The sequence below is a fragment of the Crassostrea angulata genome, chromosome 5 (genome assembly GCF_025612915.1).
Source record: "Crassostrea angulata isolate pt1a10 chromosome 5, ASM2561291v2, whole genome shotgun sequence".
NCBI classification, from domain to species: Eukaryota; Metazoa; Mollusca; class Bivalvia; order Ostreida; family Ostreidae; genus Magallana; species Magallana angulata.
Genome location: NC_069115.1, coordinates 56781290 through 56808154, shown reverse-complemented (window position 1 = coordinate 56808154; position 26865 = coordinate 56781290). Strand labels below are relative to the sequence as shown.

Sequence of the window (26865 nt, the reverse complement as noted above, 5' to 3'; positions counted from 1 at the left end):
AATTTTTGATCTCAAATCGTTTCTAAGTCCCTTTCAATTGCTGATATTTTCCCCCGAGGGCTTTCACTTTGGCTTATTCCCCACTTTTTCGTAAATGTACATATACATAAGATAATATGTAAACATGTCAAATAGCTATATGAAAACAGATCAGCATTTAATACTATACTGAGAATACTATGGTGGTTTCCCGATATATTATTATATGGGGCCAAAGAATGTACATCAGTGTAAGTTTTAGAACTGAGTGTCAGTTGTAAAGTTAATAATAACCCCCCCCCCCCAAAAAAAAACCCCAAAAACTAAGTAACATTATGTTTAATATTAATAAAGTTATTTTGTTATAATTTAATTCTGGTTGTAACGCGGCATTTGATTGGATAGAAAAATTTAGTTTTTCTATCCAATCAAATGCCGCGTTACAACCAGAATATCTACCCAAGTTATACTCGTATAACCTGGGTTGGAGCAATTTACGCTTTTTTATAATCCGCTTCGCGGATTATAAAGCGTAAATTGCCCCAACCCAGGTTATACGAGTATAACTTGGGTAGACATTGAGTTCATTTCTTAAATCATGCACATCAGTTGCGTGTTACATTATATATTCATGTGCAAATCCAGACCCTGTCTGGGTCTGAGGGATAGTTTGGTTTCAGGGGGGGGGGGGGGGGTCCAATGCCTTTTTTCGGGATTTTTAAAAAGTTATTTTAATTTCTTTGTGAGGAAGGGGACAAAAACTCTAGATCCGCGCATGTATTACAAGATATCTATAAAAGGTTATTTGACTGTACAAGTATTTTCAGTACTTTGATTCTTCGTAGTTAACTACTAATATTTTCGTTTCGATTATTGTTGACACATTTAGGAGATTCCACCCATATTTAAAATTCACTGGTCATAAATTATTAATTTTTCTAACTTAAAACTGTCTTTTTTCCCGTACGTATTTTGCTGCGGTCCACACGGAAGTGTGTATCTCAAATATGACGTCACGTATCTAAACAAGAAAATATAGTCAAAGTCTTGTGATATTGAGAAATAAGAGAATAACAAGCATTGTCGATAAACAGAGAAGCAGACAGCAGACAGCTAGTAAAACACGATGTTCAGTACTGGACCCAACTACGCGAAACTGAAAACAAACTTAAGACTTATCATAAACCGTTTAAAATTGTTGGAAAAGAAGAAAACGGAGATAGCCTCTAAAGCGAGAAAGGACATAGCAGACTACATATCGGCGGGTAAAGATGACAGGGCGAGAATTCGAGTGGAACACATTATACGGGAGGACTATCTGGTGGAGGCCATGGAGCTCCTGGAAATGTTCTGTGATCTGATACTGGCCAGATTTGGTTTGATTCAGACTCAAAAGTAAGTGTATTTTCATAACACTGCATTAAGGTCAAGATCTAGTAAATGAAAGGTGCCTACAGGTTTATGAAATTCAAGATATACCTTCTTTTAATGATGCTTCATAACAATGTCTTTGTTTCATAGGGTGTACCGGGGCTTAATTTTTTGATAAACACGATGAAAAATCATGTTTTAAACAACCATCTTTTATGAAATATGAAGGATGAAAGTAACAAATCTCGGAGTTTTGTCCATTTTTGACTAATGAAATATATCAAGAATGCCTACAGTATCTCCAAAAACGGCATTAAACAAGCTCTTGACCTCCTCTTTAAAATGATGTCAAATTGAATATAGGTACCGGGATTACTTTTCCAGTTGTAGCAGGTCAGTGCCGTATAGGTTTTTATCAGTACTTCGCGTTGTGTTTATTTTTGTTTTGTGACTGAATTTGACCTCTACATTACTAAACTTTACTAAATTATAAATAAGGAATGAAAACGACTTAACTCTCAATATAGATAAACCAGATGTAATAAACCAAACTCAAAGTAAATGAAAACCAAGATTAACAACCCTTTATAAATTTATTATAACAAAATAAGAACACAAGTCAATAGCATATACTTAAAATCCCCCAACCTAAAACCTAACTTTAACAGGGACCTTAAATAGACAGACGAGACGGGTCGGGACTCAGGAGAAAAGTAGCTAGCGAAACCAGCTGTCTCCCTCCCCCTCTCTGCTTCAGGAGAAAAGTAGCTAGCGAAACCAGCCGTCTCCTTCGTCAAATAAGGACTTACACGGCTTTATATATGGGACAGAACAATAGACAAATGTCATTAAAGTTATTGGCTATCGTATAAAGTGGGCGTTAACAAAGTAATAGAATAAATCACATCGGGATCGGAATACTAATAATAATAAATAGAAACAAAATCCCGATCTACCACATTCCTCCCCCCTTAATGACAAATGCTATGCATTTGATTAAAATCAAGTAATAGATAAATAATAAAAGTAAGCAACCAAATTTCCCTCAAAACATACATTATACAAAAATAAGCAAAACATTACACAATTAGGGGAATATGTCACATTGCTAAGTTCACCGTGGCTTCACAGTACCAGTCTTCGTGGTCCTCAGCAATCACTAATTGGAACACATTCCGAAATAGGGTACTACGGGTATAACACAACATTTACACACGATTAAAACAATATTCACGGATATCGCTGATTCCAGAATGAACACAGTGGATACCGGTATAACATCGGATATTATGAAGGCGAGTTCAATGTATCAGGTTCCAGTCCATTTCAAATCTCACATTGGTCAACCTCGTGTCTGGATAAACTGCAATAAAACTGGTGAAAACATGGTCTGAAAAATTATTAATAAACATGTTATAAATATCATAACTGAATCCATATATCAAATCATCACACTATCACACAGCACACGGAACTTTACAGTACATAAAAGTATTATGTTTACACGGGTTATTAACAGGCATACTATCCCAGTTTTGTCAACAAGATCGACAGAGGACAGTTACTGTTAAGGCTAACCTACTAGTTTTACGCGTGTTTAATAACCTATCAAATTATACAAAAAAATCTAATTTAGTTTATAAGCCACAAAAATAAACAAATCAACGAACACGTAAATGCTACACCGCTCTAACTTTCAACTGACATTGTTATATCAAAACACATTTAGCCAATTCCCTTCGGATGCTCGGGTCGGCAGTAAGGGTACAATACTGGGCTGACGGGCTTGTACATAGAAGTAGTACCCACGAACGACAACTGTAAGGGGATTTCACCGCTAAGAGAAGAAATAACTTTACCAGGGGGAACAGTTCTTCCATCGAGCTTCCATTCCAGGATGGAATTCGCCATGTGCTTGTTCTCTTTCTTTCCTGGTAAATCTGAACAAGTTTGAGAGTTTGGTATAAATACATTTGCTTCGGGGTTCAAAGTTGACAATACTACATTATCAATTAAATTGGAAACTGTTTCAGCCTGTAACTCAGTGTTAGAACACTCGGATTTATTACATGTAGAATTGGACTTAAAGTCAACAGGCACATGTACATCGTGTACTACAGTAACTTCCCCAAGACATGCATTTTCTTCGGAACATTGAACTTTATCCGGCGTTTTACCAGTTTCTGTTTGGTTCTGCGACTCTACCTCGAATGGTCGACTGTGTTCGGTAAGGTTTGAACGGCCTGAAACTAATGACCCGACCATGGCATTAGTCCCTGAAGGTTTTTCGAGAGTATGAGTTGTCTCTAACGAACTTGAATTTTCAGAACAATGACCAACCAGATGGCACGATTTACTGGTAATATTATGTGAAAAGATTTGGCAATCAGACATGTTTGAATTCTGTAAAGAATCAACTTCATCAACAAAATGTTCACAAAACGCTCTCTGAATTTCTTCCCTAATAAATGCTTTTAGATTATTAAAATCACTGTCACTCGTGTGAACTGAAACAGGCATTTGGTTTGCGACAAAATTACTTACGAAACTCTCATATTCTATTGCTAGACCTATCGCTTTCTCAATTGTGGAGGGATGTTTAAACTGAACATGCTTTTGCAAATCAATATCCCCTAAACCAAAGATAAACTGGTCAACAATATGAGGTTCTAAGTATTTATAGGGAATATGTGGATATGATTTTAAGGCTAACCTTTTCAAAGCATAACCAAAATCTTCGACTGTTTCCCAATTTTGTCTACGCGCTGTTTTAAACTCAACTTGGTAAGCTTTCATGTTTTCTCCGGGATTGAAATAGTTTGTACAAATTTCTTTTAAAACATCATAATTGTCAGACTTTGTCAAAGGAATTTCGGATAACACATGTATTGCAGATCCCCGTAAACTCATAATAAGCTGACTTGCACATTCTCTCCTACTCCACCCATTCCACATAGCAACCTGTTCAAACTGAATGAAAAATTCATGAACATCAAAACTATCATCAAATGTTGGCGACTTAATTTCTTTCCTATGCTTTGAATGACGTGAATGTGCCAAATAATTGTCAGATTGCACGTGCGTTCGATTCTCTCTAACCGTGTGACTAACATTTTCAAAAGCAAGACCATTTTTAAAATACTTTGTTTTAAGCTCTTTCTCTAAAAAATCACACTTTGATGATAACGCTTCTATCTGTCTATCAATAGTACTTACTCTAACTTCGTTGGACCTATCTGAACTTTCAAAACGGACATCATTTCCGGTCTGAATATGTGCTGGAGAATAATTTCTCTCACGCAAAAATTCTTCTCTAAACATAACTGCATGATGAAAAAATGCAGCGTAAAAATCAAGTACAAAAATAATCTACTAAATATTTCAACTCACGAACAACATGAATGAATTCTCAAACCCACAAATCCATTACAAAGAAAAGCGACAGCTAAAGAAAAAAAAACCCACAATACAATAGAAACTGACAACAAAAGAATTCAGCCAAGTCCGAATCACTGAATAGGGCTCTCAAAGTGAGTAGCACGTGCCACTGACCATTGTAAACAAACCCTATCCTGGTCACGGTTCACCAAATAATGTAGCAGGTCAGTGCCGTATAGGTTTTTATCAGTACTTCGCGTTGTGTTTATTTTTGTTTTGTGACTGAATTTGACCTCTACATTACTAAACTTTACTAAATTATAAATAAGGAATGAAAACGACTTAACTCTCAATATAGATAAACCAGATGTAATAAACCAAACTCAAAGTAAATGAAAACCAAGATTAACAACCCTTTATAAATTTATTATAACAAAATAAGAACACAAGTCAATAGCATATACTTAAAATCCCCCAACCTAAAACCTAACTTTAACAGGGACCTTAAATAGACAGACGAGACGGGTCGGGACTCAGGAGAAAAGTAGCTAGCGAAACCAGCTGTCTCCCTCCCCCTCTCTGCTTCAGGAGAAAAGTAGCTAGCGAAACCAGCCGTCTCCTTCGTCAAATAAGGACTTACACGGCTTTATATATGGGACAGAACAATAGACAAATGTCATTAAAGTTATTGGCTATCGTATAAAGTGGGCGTTAACAAAGTAATAGAATAAATCACATCGGGATCGGAATACTAATAATAATAAATAGAAACAAAATCCCGATCTACCACACAGTGATTAAATATAGAATGTCAAAATATTGTTTTATTCTCTACATAATTCCTTAAAAGCCGTTAAGTACGGGAAAAGATTCATTAATTTAATTATGACGTCATAATGGTTTTAGCACCAAAAAGACACTCTGGTATCATTTACTAGATCTTGACCTTAATCTACGAAATGTTTATAGAGTCAATAGATGTGAAAGTATGTTCCATCCAATGAAAAACCTAAAATATTTGAAGAATCATTATTGTGGCAAGAATCAGAATGATTTCATACCTTTCTGATCATGTTTCAAGCAGTGACTCATGTTGTTTATTTTATATCCAGAGAGCTGGATCCTGGATTGGAGGAAGCCATTGCAAGCATCATCTGGGCATCTCCGAGACTGCAAGCTGACGTACAAGAACTGAAATTGGTGACTGATCAGCTAACCTCCAAGTATGGAAAAGAATTCGCCCAGGCATGCCGAACAAATGAACTGAACAATGTCAACGAGAAAGTCATGCACAAACTTGGGGTACAGGCTCCTCCCAAAATCTTGGTAGAACGATATATGATGGAAATCGCAAAGACTTACAATGTGCCTTTTGAACCTGATCCCTCTGTGATGAGCCAGGATGAAATATTTGCCGCAGAAAACCTTTTGATAGATCTGGGAGAGAAGAAAGGCGGAGGGGGTGGTGGTAATGGGGGACCCAGTGGAGGTATGGGGGTGTTACAGCCGCAGTCAGGGGGTGGTGCCTCAGCCTCGGCCCCCTCTTACCCTCCTCCCCAGTCACAGTACCCACCCCCACAACAGATGTACCCACCACCCCAGGTAAGGAAGTCACTTGTAGAATGTGACATGTTAAACTTAAACTTTTCAAAATAAGCGGATAATTTTAAATCATTTTGCCAAGAGCATTTTCTATATTTTAATTAGAATGAGATTATTTGATATTGTAATGCACATGTCCATTTATCCTATCAGGGGATAATTTTTACTAAACATCGGAAAATGATTTTTAAGGCGTCGAGCTAATGCTCGACAGCCTTCTAGCGATCGTCTGGATTGGCAATCGTCCAAATTCATGCTCTGCACCGCCTTTTAAATGCGCATAAGAAATAAGTTCCTTAAAGTATTAAACATATTTCAAGATTTTTATTCCATTTATTAAACTAAATTGTGTACAAAAAAACCAACTTTGCCTACCTGGTTATTGACAACTCATTGCATAAGTATAAATTTGCTTAATCAAGAAATGGCGGATGAATACAATCAGGTATAAACATTCACTAAATATTATTTTAGTGTATTGCTTACATTTTAATTGGAGAGCGTGCCCGATAGAAATAAAATTTGCAATGTAAATTTATTTGTTATCGGGCACGGTCTCCAAAATAAATGTAAGCGATAAACGTATCTAGTGATTTTGTTGCTAAAAATAAACACGATAATGCAGTTGATCGGGTCGAGCATTTTAGTTAGCACGTGTTGTGGATTTGTTTGTAAACAACAGTACCATAGGGAATCTTGTTTCAAACGGGAATTGAAATAAATAAAAGTATGTTTTATTATTATAATTAGGGACATACTGTTAATGTATTCAAATCATTAACCTGTGAAAATTGTTTAAAGAAAATAATTTATTTTTAAACTTTGAAATTTCTTCGAATTTTGTAACCATAATGAGTTATTGAATTGTAAAAGCACCAATACCTATTTTATAAGAAAATAAACTTATTTTTGTTTTTAAAGCAGCACAAAACATAATTCATATACTTCTCTATACTATGTCTAAAATATTATTTGATATACGACTATTAAATTAACAGAAATTCAAATTATTGATATCATTCTATATAAAAGAAAAAGTCAGTTCGACGCCTTTGTGGCCGTTCCGGCCTTTGATTTTTTTGCACAAATCAATACTTTTTAGAAAAATACAAATATCATGATTTATGTAAATGTACTGTTTACCAAATTTCAGTCACCTTTCTGATGTACAATAACCAATTTACATGACGTGGACTACAATTTATTTAATACTCAACATGCATTAATTTGTCACTACAATGACACATTAGCAATATCAAAATATTTTTCAAGTCAAATAAAAATTGGTATACAGTACTGTATATACTAGTTACATATAAGTATTTTATTTAAAACTATTTCATTTTATTGTATACTAATTACAGTAAAACTTTTAGACAAAAAGCATTGTTTGATTAAACCTGTAAAATGTAACGTTATACCAGTAAGTACATTTACCCCTGAAATTTTGATAATTTAGTGAGGCTTTTAGAATATACATATACAAATATTCATGAACTAAATAGTTAAAAAAGAGCCCAAGGTCTTAACTGGGACCTGAACATAGAGCCTCTGGCTTGCTGTGCCAAAATTCTACTCACTCATCTATCAAAGCCCACATGTATGCACTTGATACTTCATTACCGGTACTTGATATTAGTAGGCTGAATACAAATGACGAAATTTGTATCAGTTAATGCATTTTCCGTGTTTAATTATCAATGCATGTATTTTTCATTCATTGCAGGATGGGAAGTATCCTCCTCCTTTACCACAGATGCCCCCGGCAGGAGGGATAGGAGCAGGTGGATTTGTTGACCCCGCCCACTCAGCACCACCCCCAGGCACTGGGCAGCAGTCCTATAATGATTGGCTAGGGGAGGACCCCAAGAAACAGGTTCACAGTCAGCCCCCTCCCCCCGCAGGGTTCAATCCAGAGGCTTTCCCTGACCTCCCAGCTGTCCCCAACAGCACGCTCCCTGACCCTGGGAATTCCGTTGGGGGAAGCTCAGCGGGAGGGGAAGATGTTGACTTTGATGATTTGACCAGAAGATTTGAACAATTGAAGAAGAGAAAGTGAAGTGATATTGTAAAGGAATTTACTGTAGACATCATTTTGTTTCTCTCTGTCAAGTTTGTGTAACATGTATAATGTAGTGTTTTGTACATTGATTCAAGTGTTGATATTTGAATATGCCGCACCCATACAGATTTTTAATTCTGAAAATATTATCAGACTGTCTATTAATATGGAATATTTTCTTTGAGAACAACTACCTTCAATGTGAAAAAATGAATCATATTAGATAAATCTACTCTAAAGACTTCTATGTACATGTGTATTTATAGTGCAATTATAAAAAACCACAAACTGTGTGATTTGTGTGAGCCCTACACCATGGGACTGGTGTCAGTTTTTGATGTAAATTAATATGCATTGTCAAGAAAAATTGTAACTTGTAAAATGAAATGTGATGAAACTAAAATGTTTAATAGGTCTTTTTTTTTAAATGAATTTATGAATGACCTGTTTATCCAAAACAGCAGATTCAGAAATGTGTGCAAAGGAAAAGGTTATAGACTGATGAAATGCCAGCTTTGAACACGGTACATTATTAATAATTGATTCTGGAGTATACCTAGACAAATCTAGCAATGAGTCTTGCATGTATTTACATACATCCTTGGAAATCAATATCAGGCTTGTATGACTCTAAAAAAGTATTTGAAATTGTTCAGTTCCAGAAACTTTCAGTGTTCAATAAGGAGAATACTACTGGATGCAACATCAGCTCTACCTAGTTGAATACTTTCACATAAACTGGTCATCTGCAGATTTAAATTCCTGAAGTTTAAACCTCTTGCCAAATCTTGCAAGATAAAATTCATAGCATCACATTTTAAAACAGTGAGCTGTGTGGTTGATGAAATATACAATTTATTTAATATATATGTACAGACTAGAGTTGCTGGGTATTCTCATTGAAATCTCGAACACAGGTTACACAGAAACTGTAATGTTTAAATTTTGGAACTGTTGAACAAAGGATGACAACATCTCTTCTTATGGGTTTGACCCTCAAATCTGCCATTCTAATGTTTTACACAAATCTACTATGGCACGCCCAATTCACAAAAATAAGTTAAACATACCGTAGATCACATTTGATAAGTTAGGTTGTTTGACTGGTAACTGTAGTTTGTGAACTGCAAACTATATAGCTAACGAATGATAATCTAAGTTTATCTGTCGGCAAATAGCGTTAACAAAAGATTTTGCTGATAAATAAAGATTCACATCTGTAAACTATAATTTGCATTCATTAACTTTGGTGTTAATCATAGTTACACAAGATTGTGAAATTATATTTATCCGATAAATTAAGTTTTGCAAGCGTATATAGTTGTTTTCAGTGTTGGCTATAGTTTTACACTTCTGAAACATAGATGTTTGCATTAACTATGGTTTATAGATGTAAAATATTATATAGATTATCGTTGTTAAGGTCAGATGACACGTTCCTTAATTTTATATAACTTTTTCCAGGAATTTGTTAATGGTTTACTACTACTTTGATAAGCTTTCTTACAAAAAATTATCATGATACCTTATCAGGCATTTCTGCAAAATACTAGAGTATGCAATTTCCTTTATAATCTTCTTGAAAATACACTTGAGTTGCTAATATAAAAATAAATAAATATACAGCACAGCGAAATTCACTACATTTGAACTCTATTCTCGGCCACGGCCGGGCTTTGAACTCGCGACCTCTAGAACCTATGCTCCTGGCAGTGAGGGGCCACAGCTCTAACCACTCAGCCATCTAGGCATATATTCATTATCAATAGAATCTTAATCATTTTGAAAATAATTATAAAAATAATTTTTTTTATGGGAACTCTATTACGAGGAGATACAAAAAAGATGCTCGAGGAACGTGTCCTCTGACCTTAACTATAGTTTTCTGCCCGTTAACTATAGTTTTCTGTCCATAAACTTTACAAACATTTACAATCGTTACACCTACTTTATTGACTGTGAAACTATGATTAGCTAATTTTTGTGAATTTGGTGTGCCATAATCTACACTTTTCTTGGATTTTTCCATTACAGTCTAGCTATATAATGATTCTATAACTATATGTGTTCTCTTTCTATCTATCCCGTATCTATATAAAAGAACAGTAGGAAGAGTGGTTCCAGAGTTTTATTGCGATGAAAAAATAAATTACATGTATAAATTTGCAGTTCTATTTAATGCAAACTGTAACTGAACAATGTAGAACCCTCTTGTCTCAATAACACACAGTGATTGGTAGAACTATTTAATAGGAATGCATTTGACATATAGAGTATCATCAAATGCATAAGAAAAAGAACTGGTACAGCCTAAATGTAAGAATTCAAAGCACTATATACTGTAGAGCCAGAAATATTTGTTGGCAGTATAATTTAAATCAATAAAATCAAATCCATGACAAATTTTTAACCAAAGTATTAATGAATACAGAGTTGATAGGTAATACATTTTAAAAATTACAATATCACAAAATTAAATGCCAATGAAATTTTATTTAGTTTTTAGAACAATGAAATTTTAACCAAACAAAAATATGTGCTTCTACAGTACATGTAAATGTTTCCCATTTTTTTTTCAAGAGAACATGGTATAATGTACCTGGTATTTAAAGTGTTTGTAGCAGTTATTGAAGAACAGAAAAAAATTACTAGAAAAACTGTTGGTATCGTCAGACAAATAAAAATCGGAGTATTTTAGTTATATGAAACATATTACATTGTGGCATAGGGATTCCAAGTCTTTATATGATTCAAACTTGAACTGTAGTAGGAAAGGAGGAATGCAAGAGTACAATATATATACATTGTACAGTGAAGATATGGCTTGACTGGGATTCAAACCCGGGACTCTTAGTCAGGAACTCTACCACAGGGCTATATCCAGGCTGTTATCCAGTTATAGTCCATTACAGCCTCTGTTACTACACATAATCAAGTGTAAATTGCTTGAGCCAATCAAACTTGTATCACAAATAAAGTAAATCATTCTATACAATTGGAAACATATTATCGCAAATCTTACACGGGTGTATTCACTTCGAGTGATAAACTGATGCGTTGAGTGACGACACTATCGGGATTGCGAGTTGCAGTTATATAAACAAGCATTTTCATTGGCCGTTTTAGTACCCGCCCACCCATACCTGCTGACGTGGTATTTGTGTCGTTTCTGCAATAATTGACTTAAAGTTCTCACAATAATCGCATCTTCTTTTTTGGTGTAAACAATTGTCAAAAACACGCTGTTAAAACAGGTTCAATCCCCAATTTATCTGTTCATTTTTAAATATAATACATACTTCATCGAAAAATTCAAATCCTTTTAGCTGTTAAACGCATCAATTTAAGATGAGGCTATATTTATTTTGTTGTAGCTTATTCAAAAGAATTCACAACAGATACTGACAATAAATATTACATAGCCTCTATTGCATTTTGTTGAACTTTGACTGATTAATATGACACACTTAGAACTACAAGTGTGCATGTGTTTTCAAACATACCAAAAAATTGAATTTTACGGCATGTAAACGTGTTCAATTTTGGACTGATCTGTGATCAACATTATTTTGTAACTCACTTAGTCTGTATAAACATTCATTTTATTATATGTTCTTCGATATTCATCACACAATATTTACTTCTGATGTTGACACTGACACGCTAATCGACCTCGGATTGTATAATTCACGTGCAGATCGAGTCGCCATTTTACAGTTTTCAATGTATATAAACAAACCACACGTCTTCATTTTGCGGATCTGTTGACGATGTTTCAAAGATTTCAGTACATATTTATTGTAAATAAAACAGTGAAGACATATGCTGTAAAACGTCTTATGGATTTCACGGCGTGTCAACCCGAATTTTCCCGTGGATCTACATTTTGCAACAAGTTTTTTATGAGGAAAAACAGTTCAACTCATGCGATTTTCCATATAAACAGTATATGGTTCATTATGAACGCTAACGTAAAATTTATTTGTTCACTAAACAGTTTCTGGCGATTTTTTTCACAATGAACTGAATGACATTATTCGTAAGCGAAGTACAATCTTATTCTGTGACTGATAATCTATATGCGCCGATCCCTGCTTTTAGGGAACTTTTTCTTTTTCTCTTCATTAATATTTTACACATGTACGTGAACATCTCCCCGTTTGTTATCAAATAACTCTGTACGTAAATTTTAACTTGCTAGTACAACTTTATGAGATGTTTTCTTTCTCCGACATATCTTTCCACGTGTTAGCATCATGTTCTCAACATGCGTTTGTTAAATGGGCGGGTCTATATAAATGCACCAATCAGAATCTTTATTTCAAATCACAATTGAAATACACACCGATTAGAAAGTGTCATCACTCAACGCAATGCTACATCGGTCGTAGCGAATACTTTCATGTAAGATTTGCGATAATATGACGTATAAGTAGTTGGAAATAAATAAATAAATATTGCATATCTTTATGAAAACATTTTCTAACAATGTAACAAATACATAAACTCAAGCAAAAATCCCAAGATAATGAAGTTGAAGTGGATAAATAAAGAATCAGGTGAGTGTGAATCAAAGCTGGGAGAAATTTAAAACACTAACAAAAAGACTGGGAATGTCTTGGACATGTGTACTTGAAAAATTACTTATAAAAATATACATGCATGAAAACGCACACAAACATTTTGCTAAACATTGTCAATTCTAGTACACAATTACTGGTAGGGAAAATGATTTAATTATTAAAGGAAAATTCAAAAGTAAGATCTGCATTGACAAGCTTGCGTGTATCCCATTACATCAGAATATACACATCCGGAATACCAATACCTAAAATATCAGATTTTGGAAAAACAAACCCATTATAACCATCATCTCCAACATAGTAATTAAAGGGAAAAAGATTGAACATTAATGCAAAACTGACAAGTTAATCATAGAAACATTAAGGCTTTAACAAAATTATACAATGTCAGCTATCAGCATTTCAAAAAAATAATTTAATACATTAATAAAACATGTATGTTGTAAATATTTTTCATGAATTCTTTGAATAAATGTCGCACAAAAATCTAGAGACATCCAACACCCAGAGCAAAAAATAAAATACAATAAATCAGAATGCCTTACTTTCTTCTTTGAAGATAACAATGAAAAAAGAAATATACACATGAATAAATGTATGTTCATGTACAAGACATTCTTACAAGATCAAATCTTCTCAACAGCAAATCTTACAGTTATATATTAAAGAAGGATATTTTCATGAATAATGGTTTTTTTTTTTAATTACCCATTGCATCTGTCTTTGTGACTCAGTGTTTGGATTTCAGTACATGTACATGTAACTTGTAAGTAAAAGAAATGTACTAATGGCAGTACCTAGCTGTAAAAATAGGTAGATGCTGCGTATCAAATTCATCTGGTTTGACAAAATTAAAACAAAAATTAATTTATATAAAAAGCGTTGGGATTTCTTAAAGGACTATGTATAAGCTATAAAACAGATACATGTGTAAAAAATAAATATAAAACATAGGTAATCATAGATTACTAAGCTCACCGAGACGGAGCATCACCCTTATGATACATCACCTTCATAAGACCACCTTTATCATTTTATATGAAAATCATACTTTATGATCTTGGATATTCATGGATTCTGTTTTGACAAAATATCGTATATCATCTGATTATTTTTTTTATGATAATCATATGTTCATATGTTAATCAATACAATGATATAAAATTAAATATTGCATCATGTCATATTTCTTATATAATATATATCATATAATAAATAAAATACCGTAATAAACAATAATGAGATTTGATATTGTAACATATGATATGACATTGTATTGTGTTATACCTTATTGTATTTGATCACATAATACAATATCCTAAAATATAATACAATATAGTATCATATTACAATATCATATTACATAATACATCATAACACTGAAACATGATATTATATTGTATAATATAGAATGATATTGTATTGAATGACACTGAAACATATTTGATACATTATATGATATTATATCATATAATACAATATAATTTGATTCCAACATTGTATCTTATCAAATGATACAATATTATGTGATATGGTAAAATATTATAAAATACATTATTATATTATACATATTGCATCATATGACACAATAAAATATATTACAATATCATATAATACAATTTCATGTGATATGATAATATATCATATAAACCAATATCATATCATACAATATCGTATGATACAATATTATATAATATTACAATATCATATAATACAATTTCATGTGATATAATTCTATATTACTGAAACCAATATCATATTATACAATATTGTATGATACAATATTATAGAATATACAATATTGTATCATAGGACACAATATAATATTTTGCAATATCTTATGTAATTGTATCATGTGATAAAATAATAAATTAAAAATACAATATAATATTATACAATATTGTATCATAATATACAATACTATACATAACAATATCATGATACATAATCATATCATAAAATATCAAAAAAATTGATACAATATCATATCGTATCGTATAACTTTTTATAATATAACATATGATATCATATTGTATCATATCAAACAATATTGTTTCATATCATACAATACTTTATCATAGGAATCATGTTATATCATTTATCAACAAACACATCTATCTATCGAGCTGGTTTGAGTGAGGTAGGAGATTTCTTTAGCATCCTTGATAATGGAGATCAGGCTCTGCTTCTGAAGCAACCTCTGCATTTAATTTATAATAAAGTTAAATCAACTATGCAAGCTATCATCTATAAAACATGTGACCTGTTCCAAAAAACTAAACCTCATCCAGCATCTGAAACCTATGGCTCAGATTCAGCATTCAAGCCCATCAGGTGCATTTGTATCATAAGAAGCATCATCCATGCAATTTTGGTGAAGTTTGGACCAGTAATAACTAAGATATCATCATCAGAGGGCACTAGCAATTAAAAGCTTAACTACCTCCCGCATCCGCAACCTATGGCTCAGATTCAGCATCCATGCCTGTCAGGTGCATCTGTATCATAAGACACACCATCCATTCAAGTTTGGTGAAGTTAGGACCAGTAATAACTAAGATTTATTTTTTAGCATCCTTGATAATGGAGATCAAGCTCTGCATCTGAAGCTACCTCTGCGATTCATTCATATTACAGTTAAATCAACTATGCAAGTTTGAAATAGTACTATCATCTATTAAACATGTGACCTGTTCCTAAAAACTTAACTTTATCCAGCATCCGAAACCAGACTATGCATTCAAGCCTGTCAGGTGCATCAGTATCATAAGACACACCATCCATGGAAGTCTGGTGAAGTAAGGACAAGTAATAACTAAGATATCATCATCAGAGGGCACCTGTTTCAAAAACTTTATCTAACCAGCTCTTAAAACCTTAACCTCCTCCAGCATCCGAAACCTATTGCTCAGATTCAGCATTCAAGCTTGTCAGGTGCATCAGTATCATAAGACGCACCATCCATACAAGTTTGGTGAAGTTAGGACCAGTAGTAACTAAGATATAATCATCAGAGGGCACCTGCAACAAAAACTTAACCAGCTCTAAAAACCTTAACCTCTTCCAGCATCCGCAACCTATGGCTCAGATTCAGCATTCAAGCTTGTCAGGTGCATCAGTATCATAAGACGCACCATCCATACAAGTTTGGTGAAGTTAGGACCAGTAGTAACTAAGATTAATCATCAGAGGGCACCTGCAACAAAAACTTTAACCAGCTCTAAAAACCTTAACCTCTTCCAGCATCCGAAACCTATTGCTCAGATTCAGCATTCAAGCTTGTCAGGTGCATCAGTATCATAAGACGCACCATCCATACAAGTTTGGTGAAGTTAGGACCAGTAGTAACTAAGATTAATCATCAGAGGGCACCTGCAACAAAAACTTTAACCTGCTCTAAAAACCTTAACCTCTTCCAGCATCCGAAACCTATTGCTCAGATTCAGCATTCAAGCTTGTCAAGTGCATCAGTATCATAAGACGCATCATCCATACAAGTTTGGTGAAGTTAGGACCAGTAGTAACTTAGATATTGCTATCAATGGGCACCTGCAACAAAAACTTTAACCTGCTCCAAAAACCTTAACCTCCTCCAGCATCCGAAACCTATAGCTCAGATTCAGCACTCAAGCCTGTCTGGTGCATCAGTATCATAAGGCACACCATCCATGCAAGTTTGGTGAAGTACAGACCAGCAGTAACTAAGATACTGCTATCAAAGGGCACCTGCAACAAAAACTTTAACCTGGTCCAACAACCTTAACCTCCTCCAGCATCTGAAATTTAGGACCCAGATTCAGCATCCAAGTCTTTCAAGTCCATAAGTAGGTCCAGATGCATCATCCATGCAAGTTTGGGGAAGATAGGACAAGTAATAGCTTAGATACAGGACCTGCAACAAAAACCAGGTCCGGACGCCGACGCCGACGCCGACGCCACCGCCGACGCCGAGGGTATAGCATAAGCTCTCCTTGACTTCGTCCCGGTGAGCTAAAAATCAAACAGAAATTAATAAGGAATGCATCACGGAGTGATTGAGTGACCTCCCTTGAGAAGCCTACACCTAACATTTGAACCTGGACTTGTAGTTGTGCAGGCCTACAACTCGTCCTTGAACCTGAACTCCCCATTGTCCAGGCTCTCGGCGTCCTTGATGAGCTGACTGAACTGATCCATTACCTGTTGGACTCGCTCCCATCTCTGTCACAAATCAAAGAAAAGGGACACAAGGTAGAGTGGAGGTGTGATAAAATACCATGATGCACTTAATCAATATTCAGAATGCTGAGCCTCTATGAGAATGATAAACCCAAAATATTTCTGAAGTTGGTTAGTAACGAACCTAATCAGTCTTTTGTTTTCCCAAGGACTATCAAATGCGACATTTATTCACATGATTCACGGAAATCAATGTAAAAGTGCTGTAAATCTTGGTCGTTCATTTTTACACAATCAAACTTTTCAAAATTATCATTTTCACCTTTCAATTACTCTTTGCAAATCATTTTTGCAATCATGTAATACAATATTTTATTGCTAATCAATTTTAAACATTTTCTCCCTATCCCACGCAGAGGTTTGAGCAGGGTTATATTCTTTATTATGAGAAAAATACATAACCTCAGATGCCTGTGATGTACATAACTGTTTTGTGAATATACCGATACATGCATTGCTATATGGGTTTTTTTAATGCAAGAAACACATTTAGATATTTGTTTTTTTAGGACAACCCTTATATCTTTCTGTCATGGCGAGAATTATGGAGAAAAAAAATAATGCACACAGAGAGAGAGAGAGAGAGAGTGTGTGTGTGTATGTGCTTTGGTACCTGATCCTCCATTGTGTCAAGTTCCTCTTCATGAATTGACCCATTATTATCAACGTCCATCTGTTTGAAAATCTACAATCCAAACAACTACATTTAGTGTTTGATGGCATCAGAAGACAGTGCACATTTCGAAATATTAGTGGCATCCCCTCAGTTTGCTTAAAGTATCCATCCTTTTTGTGCCTGGCAGCACAGAAGGCTTTATATATTGTGCCAATTAATAGACACAATGTCTGAGAGAAGTTATTGAAAGTAAAATACCCAGTGATGCTGCTGTCCATAGAAAACAATTTTTACATGCAAAAAAAAAATGATTCATCCTGGAAACACAAGCATTAAAAGACCTCCTTCCCCAATACACCTGAGTGAATATCGTAAAGGGGAGCAGGGTGTGCTGTAGATATTAAAATCAGTAGGATGGATGTTTGGCCACAGTTTGGGGGCCACTCTTGGTCAGGTTATAAGAAGAATTTTTCTTGAAACTTCAAACATACCTCTTTCATCAATGAGTCGTAAGGGATTTTGTTATCTTCCAAAAACTTTATATCATCCTGGAAAAAAAAAGAAATGTGAACATAAGCCATTACAACTCTTGATCAAATGCTTTGTAGAGTGAAAAGAGTACGTCAATCACTTCAAATTCAGTAAATTATTGGTGCATTTCTATTAAATTGCATGCTGGTGTCTTGTTTTATAAAAAAAAATTTCAACTCACTCCAATAAGGCCATGAAGAAATTTGGGGTAATCACAGTTGTTAAGTTTTGAAATGAGAGCATACACATGGTCTCTGAAAATAGACATGGCAGTGCATTGTCATAATAAGTAGCATCACTGCAGAGAGTAGAGTAGAGTATGGATCAGAATTGTGAAGATAATTATAAAAAAAAAAATTATCCATTCATCTAGTACATGAAAATGTTGTTATCTATAATTATAGGCCTTACAAATATTTTTTTATCAAGAATAATTAACATGTAATTTGTCAACAGAAAAAAATTATTTACTTAATGGCATCAACACTCTCCATGACCTGGTCAAAGCCACGGAAATCTACGCTCTTCAAGGTCATTCCAAGGTCACACTCCTTGTTGCAGGACTCCAAAGAAACGTCTTTTGGGATGAAATGGTTCCACCAAATATTAACAGCTAAGTTACTACCAAATGAGCGAACTTGATGAATCCTTAGAAATTAAAGAAAAACCTTTTCATAATTTAAATTCACCCTTACAGAAGAATAGAGCTGACAATTTTCTGTGTGATATGGTTGGTAATGATATGATTACAAATTTTATCAGTTTTACACTAATATAATATGTCAAACTGCTTGTATTTTTTCAGATTACGACCTGAGGAAAATTACAAACTAAAGGAAGAATATGAACATGCAGTAGTGAAAAGAGCTGGTCAAGCTCTTCTTTCCCCACCACCATATTAGTAGCACTACACATTATATATTTTATGCACAGATAGTTATTTAACATATTAAGTCTTCCGACATCATAAAAAGGATTACCATTTGTAGGGAATAAAAAGACAATCTCCTGCTGTTATATTGATGGTGTAGAATTCCACATCAGCTAGCCCAGGGTACTTGGTGTAATCAACACTGAAACCAAGGAAAATACACTCAAAACATTTAGAACATACATCTCTCTCTCTCTCTCTCTCTCTCTCTCTCTCTCTCTCTCTCTCTCTCACCTGTCCACATCAACTCCTGAGTACGAACCCTCTGGATGGTCGATGTCTACCTGCAAAAGGTTCATAAATTGTATCAGACAAGGCACATAGTGGTATCACTGTTCCCATTTATGCATATCTTAAAAGCAATGATATAAAAAGGATTGATATGGTACCTCAGTAACTTATTTACACACGCCCCTCCTTCCGTTTGTGCATATATGATTTTTTTTTTATGCCTACCTTGTCCCCGTACTTATCAGGGTCAACCATTACGAACTGCTTCTCTCCCCTGTACAGACAGTTGACGTTGTCCACTGAGTCAGTGTGAACCACGGACTTAGTACCCCCACTGCTGAACCACATTATCTGCATGATGTTAAAATAAGTCATGGTGAGATCATTTCATTTTCATCTAACATTTTTGGCATCATGTTACAAGTGGATCAAACTTATATTTTATGATCTATTAACAGAGAGTCTTACATTTTCCACAAGTTTTCCTTCCACAATGAATGGACACTGCATACAGCAAGGAAGTATAATGTCTTTCCTGTCAAAAAATACAGGTGAACTTATTACTGTGTGTTATTTAACGAACCAACACCCTAAAAAAAACCACATAGTTTATCATTCTTCCAAGCAGATTAAGATAGGTAATGATTTTTAATTTGCCACTGTTGTTTTGGATAAAGAATAGTTGTATATGATTATCACTGACAATTACATGTAACTGCATTTTAATAATGTTACGGTTACATATCAATGTTTCACTTTGAATAAAATATTTAGGAAATAAGTCAGAAATGCTACTTAATAGATCCATGTGCTATATCTACTCTAAGGATCGCAACATTTACATCTAAACGGCAAAATATTATGAGCTGTTAGGAGGTATGCTGCTTGAATAATTAAGCTGTATTATCTTTTTGGAGATTGCAGCGCCAAAAAAAAACAACACATTTTAAATAAGTCTTTTACGAGTCATGATCAGCTATAAGATGAAAAAAGCAACAAACCTTATAAATGTTGGCACAGGATTCACCATGTATATCCCTGAGGTATTGTAAATGCTTACAAATTCAGTAAAAGGCATTTCACGCACTTCCTGCTGTCGATTTTCTTTCTTTTCAGTTTCAATCGACACCACATGATTCTTTGGTTCGTTGGCTTGCAGAAAATAATCGTCCGTCCATGTTTTAAACGCTGGGGACAGTTTAGCTGCATTTCTCATTACAAGGGGTCTTTTCTTGAACAAATATTCTCCAAAAAAGACATCGGGTTGAGGGAATTTGTCAACTTCATCACATATCTGGGTAGATTTTGAGATTCCAAACGGTTTTAAATGTCCCGGTTCTAGTGTTAAGTCTCTAGAATATGCTAAAATTAAAACTGAAAACCCTATCAGGGCTATGTAATATGTTTCTAGTTTCATTTTCGATTGGGGCACGTTGCCACTCGGCACACCTCGGCCGATTCATATCACATTGATGTACGTTACGGAATCTTCCGAGGTGTGCCGAGTGGCACGCATTATGATCAATCGTAACTACTCGGCCATTTCCGTCACCGCAAATAACGGCGAGCGTGATCCGAATGGCATTATGATCAGTATCATGTAAACGCTTTGTACAAACAAACCCTGACTACAAACTCTCTAAGCTCTAAATATTTTTATTTGATAAATAAAATAATAGTTGAAAATAATTTAATGACGGCAATATAAATCAATTATCGAACAGTATTTCATAAATTATTTTACCAAAACTCGCTTAAAATTGAAGTAGGCATTTGGTTTTAGAGTAGCATCCCTGCTACTCCATTTGACAACCCCACACTTCCTTTCTGCCATTTTTCTCATTGGATGAACCGCGTGTAGCGTTTTTGAGAACTTTTTGGCCGTGTATTTGAAACTTTTTTTTGAGTTTTGGTAAGTTATACTTGAAATTATTTTTCTTGCAATATGTTCCATATTTCCTTGGCAATATGATTCTTAACTGGGTTGTTTGGAGATGTTTCGATGCACTTAAAATTTGAGACAGTCTTTGTTTTCTTCTACCCACGCTAAGAAGAAATTCTTGTTTATTTTCGCAAACATTATTAATTCCAAATTTAGTTTCAGTAAATCAAACTATCATTCACTTTTCCGACTGTTGCAGATATGATTCTTTTGCTATGTGTCATGATAATTGCAACATTAATTTTTGCACAAGTCATTATTAATCGCAGCGAACATGGAGGACAGGGCACTGACTTCCGTTTTCGATGGCGCGAAATACAAAGCACAATGTGCAGAATTGATGTGAAACTTGAATTTGTCACTCAATAGCATCAAACCTGGTAAATGTTATTGAGTTAAAAACATTTACCAGGTTTTGAGCAATTTGCATTTTTGTATAGAATGGACCATTTTGGGTATATATTGACTCTATTAAAAAGGAAATTTATAGGTTATATTTCCAATTTTTTATTAGCCAGGGGAGTCAAAGGCATATGTTTGGGTAATTTTAGAATGTAAATTTAAGAAATTAATTTTGAAAGGGGGTGGGGGGTACAGCAGGTCTATAGCTCCTGGTCTGTATAAATTCGGATGGACGACCCGGGAGCTACAGGGCCTCCCATAGTAAAAAAACTGCAATTTATGGTGCACAAAAAATTGCACTAGCTTTGAACTGATTAACCTTTAGAACATATTCTATAAAATAATTTGATTCAAAAAAATTCCTCAGACATTTTACTTTAGATATCATTACTTTACTTGCCTGATATATTTTTTTTAAACACTATCACCAGCCCCATAAAGTGAAGTGGTTCAGTTTGTTTCATAAAAGAAACGATGACTCGATATTGACGCAAAAACCCTTCAATCTCCGAGGTCATTAGCGTGTTAAAGACAAAGTTTGCAGCAAGTAAAGTACCAATATCAGTAGTAAATTGAATGAAGAATTTTATGATACTCCGTATTTTCACAGAATATGTTTGGAAATAAGGTTAATCAGTCCAAAGCTAGAGCAATTTTTTGTGCACCTTAAATTGCAGTTTTTTTTACTATGGGAGGCCCTGTAGCTCCGAGGTGGTCCATCCGATTTTTTTCAGACCTGCAGCTGGGGGGGGGGGGGTGTCATGACATGATATCATTGTTGGCAATGGCCTATAGCTTCAGGTAAATGAAAAAGTCAGACATGCAACTGAAAAGAATAATCTAAATGTGACAAGGCTACGCTGAGGTCATAGTGAGAATTTGTCCCACATGCTTACAATGTAGCAGCCACAAAGCAGATATGCTTCGCATCAATTTTAAAGCTGTAAAAATTATTTGCAGGGGGAAAAACACATTTTTATACAAGTGTACAAACCTTTTTCAACATGCATATGTAGTTAAGTGCACAAAATCTCCATTTAATGTGTTGTAACAAGGCATTTTGTTAATATACAAGTTTGAATTTGCCTGCCATTTTGTCGGAAATCACACTTGGAATGTCTCGGATATTACTTCAACATAGCGACTGTAAACAGCGAATTTTCAAACGTGATATTAAAAGTGGCAGTGATTTCATTGCAAAAACAGTTAATATGGTAAAATGGGATTATATAAGAGCAACATTGTAGGTATATGGGACCAATCATATGAAAATTTAGGTGGTATAGAAGTTAGAACATTCTATCTATTAAACATGCAACTAATGCATGATATTTGGGTTTTACAGAGAGCACAGCCATTAATTATTCATCTTTTTTTAGGCCTTTTGTAGAATGGAATAAAATCTTTTTGGTTGAATAAGAGCAGAAGTGAAAGAACAGAAAATTAACTATGGAAACAAACGGTGTCACAACGGTGAAACAAGAACCGGAAGTAAAAACTGAAGAAACACCAACTGAAGACTTTCAAAAATTAACGGAATATGGAATTAACATCAAAGTTGCCAACGAAATTGTCAAAATTTATGAAACTGGTAAGTTCAATATGTTTATATAAATGCTTGTCGAATAATTTGCTGAATTAAAAAAAAGTTAATATTGCATTGCATTATTCTGTCAATCATAGGAAAGTTGTCGCCAGAAGACCTGGATGAAAGAGCTATGGATGCACTGAAGGAATACAATCCTGATGATGCCATTGCAGTGCTGAAGCAGTTTTGTGAGAGCAGCTTGGAACATGTTGGAAACAAGAGTGCGTTCTTGTGTGGCATGATGAAAACTTATCGGCAGAACAAGAAGCAAGGTGCTCAGGCCTCACCAGCTAGAGGCCCTGACCCCAACAAGCTCTCTGTAAGTCAAGGTCAAATCAGTTATGTGTCAAATATTGACAAACACAAAAAAGGATGAAACATTTTATAGGGATATTAGAAATTCATCAATGGGTTTTAATATTCATAACATAAAATGTTGATCACTTTGCAGGAAATTTTGGATAGAACTGGATATTCGCTGGACGTTACAACGGGACAGAGAAAGTACGGTGGACCTCCTCCCGGTGAGGATGATCAGAACCCACCCCCTCCTGGATGTGAGGTAATACTTATAATGAATTATTAGCAGGTAGAACTGGATGAAGGATAGAAAATCACTGATTGTCTTGCAAAATTAAAAGTTTGATGAAAAATTGATGAACAGTTGTTATCAGACTCAATTTGTCTTTGATTTAAAACTCGACTTTAAAAATCCATATTGCAGGTTTTCTGCGGGAAAATCCCCAAGGATGTGTTTGAAGATGAGTTGATTCCTCTGTTTGAGAAGTGTGGAAAGATCTGGGATCTGCGTCTGATGATGGACCCACTGACTCAGTTCAACAGGGGCTACTGCTTCATCACATTCTGCACCAAAGAGGGCGCCGAGGAAGCCACCAAGGTAAGAGAGACAATTCCTCCTGGCAGTGGGAGGGAACTTGTCCATAGCCTCTGATCCATAGCATACAAAATTTCTGTTTGGAATTTAAATGGGTTAAATTGAATATTTTTAAATTAGATGATAAAGGGTTTCTTTCTTATTCTGGAAATGCAAAATTCATCAAAATTTTAATGGAAAGATTCCAAATTTTGTAAATTGGTCAGACCTATGTTAAAGGATCAAGAACTTGCTTGCCCTGTGAATGCATTGTACCTGATTCTGTTACAGCTTGACAACTATGCAATCAAACCTGGAAAGAACATAAAAGTCAACATCTCTGTAGCTAACCAAAGGTTGTTTGTTGGAAACATCCCTAAGAGCAAATCAAAAGATGAGATAATGGAAGAATTTTCTAAAAAGACAGGTATCTCCAAAAGTCAATTTCAAATTTCTTTTGAAATTTTTGTTTTGGAATCAAGGTAAGGTGCCTTGAAATTATCAAAATAAACACCAGCAAATTACTGGTGTCAAAAATTATCATTTTACAAAAAAAAAGTTTGGATCTGTAGTTTGAAGTTTTGAGATCTATCTTGGGTTTCTACCCAAGTGCTGAATGCATTAAAAGTTTAGAAGAGTGCTGGCCTTGTTTGGGTAGACCTTGTCCCTCCTTCAGAAGAGACCAATCACTGCAGGACTTGTGCGCCCCGAATGCCCTGTTGGGTCTTTTTCTTCACCTTGTATTTTTATGCATTGTACACAAATTTAATATGACTACACTTGTACATGACAAAACATTAAATCAGTTTTAACTAACACATATTTTGTATATTCCTAAATTTTGAAGTATTATGATAATGCCCAAAATTCCAAAGAATTCAGTGTATGAAAATGTTAAGAAATTATGAAGTAAAAGAACGAATAATCATTAACTATATTAATTAACTGATGTTTTGTCATGGACAGTTAATGCGCTTACACCAACAATTGACTAATTCAAGATTGCATGTTTCTATTTGAACAGAGGGATTGGTTGATGTAATCATCTATAGATCTGCAGAGAAGGAAAACCAGAAAAACCGTGGTTTTGCCTTTCTGGAATATGATTCTCACAAATCTGCATCCACTGCCAAAAGGAAGCTGTCGACAGGTCGACTGAAGGTCTGGAACTGTGACGTCATTGTAGATTGGGCGGACCCTGTGGACAACCCGGACGATGAAACCATGTCCAAGGTGAGTGGAATTTCTGATTACCATGGCAGTTAACAGATCTGATTTCTTCTTGTAATTGTGTTATGATAATCACGTTGTATTCATTGTAGGTGAAAGTGCTGTATGTTAGGAATTTAACATCTGAAGTAACAGAGGACATTATGAAGGAGAAGTTTGGTGAATTTGGCAAAATTGAAAGAGCAAAGAAAGTAAAAGATTATGGCTTTATTCACTTTGAAGACAGAGATGATGCCATCAAAGCAATGCAAGCCATGAATGGGCAGGTACATACCTAATGCAGATTTTGCGGTGAAGAACCTGATGAGAAACAGGTTTAAGGAAATTTTTGCTTAAAATTGTTTGCTTGAATATTTTCAGAAAATTGGAAAGCTGGAGATCGAGGTCTCACTTGCCAAGCCACCATCAGAGAACAAGAAAAAGGAACAGCGCAAGCGTGAACAGGAGAGGCAGTCGATGATGATGGCCATGAGACGAGGAGGAGGTCCATAGTGAGTGTTTATTGTTTGTAACATCTGAACTCCCTCCTATCACAGTATCAGGTATTGCATGATGAATGACTGTCATGCCGACCGGCCAAACTGTGAAAAAGTGATCATTCCTATGTCAAAAAAGATTTCCTTATCTTGGGCTTATCTTTCAAGACATAGAATGAACATTGACATCCTTTCATCCATAAATGAGTTTTATTTTCTTTCAGCATTGAGTATTATTTCAATTCAATTCAATCGTTTATTGACATCACGATGTTGGCATACAGTCAAAATAAAATTAAATGACAGACAAAAGAAAATTGTAACATAAAGGCTACAGCATGGAAGACAGTTTTATACAATACTTCATAATCCCTGGAACTGTTTTCTCTGCATAAAACATTTATCCAAGTAGATACATAGACGTTTTGTAGTATTATAATCACATGGATTAACAATTTCTTTCATGGGATCAATACCACAGTACAATTAATCATTGAAAATATCACAATAATGAAATCGAAGATTGTCATACACAGGACAGTTGAGGACAAAATGTTTTTCATTTTCGACTAATAATTTGCAAGCATAGCTTAAACGTTTTTCCTTTGGGATAATTGGTTTACAATATCTACCTGTTTCAATGAATAGTGAATGTGCACTTATTCTTAATCTTGTTAGCTGGGATCTTTCATGCTTTTTCAAGGAAAACTTTAAGTAATCTTGCAACTTGTACTCGTTAGTATTTAATATTTTACTGTAAAAATGAAGTTTTCCTGAGTTAGAGGATGAGATTTTGTTCAATTGCTCTAAGATCATATCAACAAACAATTTATTTATTTAACTTAAACCTC

At 34.7% G+C, this 26865-nt stretch overlaps 3 protein-coding genes across 4 annotated transcripts in view; 2 read left to right on the top strand and 1 right to left on the bottom strand.

Annotated features, from left to right (window-relative positions):
• Positions 1-977: 977 nt before the first annotated feature.
• Positions 978-8795, top strand: LOC128182686 (IST1 homolog). Its single transcript, XM_052851404.1, has 3 exons — positions 978-1374; positions 5841-6330; positions 8057-8795. The coding sequence occupies exons 1-3, from the start codon at positions 1106-1108 to the stop codon at positions 8387-8389; spliced, it is 1092 nt and encodes a 363-aa protein (XP_052707364.1). The 5' UTR covers positions 978-1105; the 3' UTR covers positions 8390-8795.
• A 1707-nt stretch (positions 8796-10502) lies between these two features.
• Positions 10503-20961, bottom strand: LOC128182684 (tRNA wybutosine-synthesizing protein 5-like). The gene is made up of 11 exons (XM_052851401.1): positions 20504-20961; positions 19971-20037; positions 19728-19853; positions 19506-19555; positions 19321-19413; positions 18812-18988; positions 18522-18594; positions 18301-18357; positions 17807-17878; positions 16971-17175; positions 10503-13924 (listed from the first exon to the last, which is right to left on the bottom strand). Exons 1-10 carry the CDS (start codon positions 20917-20919, stop codon positions 17074-17076), a joined length of 1233 nt encoding a protein of 410 aa, XP_052707361.1. The 5' UTR covers positions 20920-20961; the 3' UTR covers positions 10503-13924; positions 16971-17073.
• Positions 20962-21280: 319 nt separating this feature from the next.
• LOC128182678 (heterogeneous nuclear ribonucleoprotein R-like) overlaps positions 21281-26865 on the top strand; it is an 8003-nt gene continuing 2418 nt past the window's right edge. For both annotated transcript variants that reach the window (XM_052851395.1, XM_052851396.1), the window contains exons 1-9: positions 21281-21414; positions 23226-23437; positions 23530-23753; positions 23886-23996; positions 24159-24332; positions 24600-24735; positions 25333-25541; positions 25631-25804; positions 25899-26029. In XM_052851395.1, the coding sequence (XP_052707355.1) occupies positions 23296-23437; positions 23530-23753; positions 23886-23996; positions 24159-24332; positions 24600-24735; positions 25333-25541; positions 25631-25804; positions 25899-26029 (1301 nt within the window). In that variant the 5' untranslated portion in view covers positions 21281-21414; positions 23226-23295. The remainder of the gene's footprint in view (positions 21415-23225; positions 23438-23529; positions 23754-23885; positions 23997-24158; positions 24333-24599; positions 24736-25332; positions 25542-25630; positions 25805-25898; positions 26030-26865) is intronic.

What these genes read in the sequence shown, in the direction of transcription:
- LOC128182686 (XM_052851404.1), top strand. Translation starts at nt 1,106, where the DNA reads ATGTTCAGTACTGGACCCAACTACGCGAAACTGAAAACAAACTTAAGA. An exon ending in GGTTTGATTCAGACTCAAAA is followed by an intron (nt 1,375 to 5,840) that starts GTAAGTGTATTT and finishes TTTTATATCCAG; the next exon opens with AGAGCTGGATCCTGGATTGG. An exon ending in AGATGTACCCACCACCCCAG is followed by an intron (nt 6,331 to 8,056) that starts GTAAGGAAGTCA and finishes CATTCATTGCAG; the next exon opens with GATGGGAAGTATCCTCCTCC.
- LOC128182684 (XM_052851401.1), bottom strand. Translation starts at nt 20,919, where the DNA reads ATGAAACTAGAAACATATTACATAGCCCTGATAGGGTTTTCAGTTTTA. An exon ending in TCAGGAGTTGATGTGGACAG is followed by an intron (nt 19,414 to 19,505) that starts GTGAGAGAGAGA and finishes CCTTGGTTTCAG; the next exon opens with TGTTGATTACACCAAGTACC. An exon ending in TTGACACAATGGAGGATCAG is followed by an intron (nt 17,176 to 17,806) that starts GTACCAAAGCAC and finishes GATTTGTGACAG; the next exon opens with AGATGGGAGCGAGTCCAACA.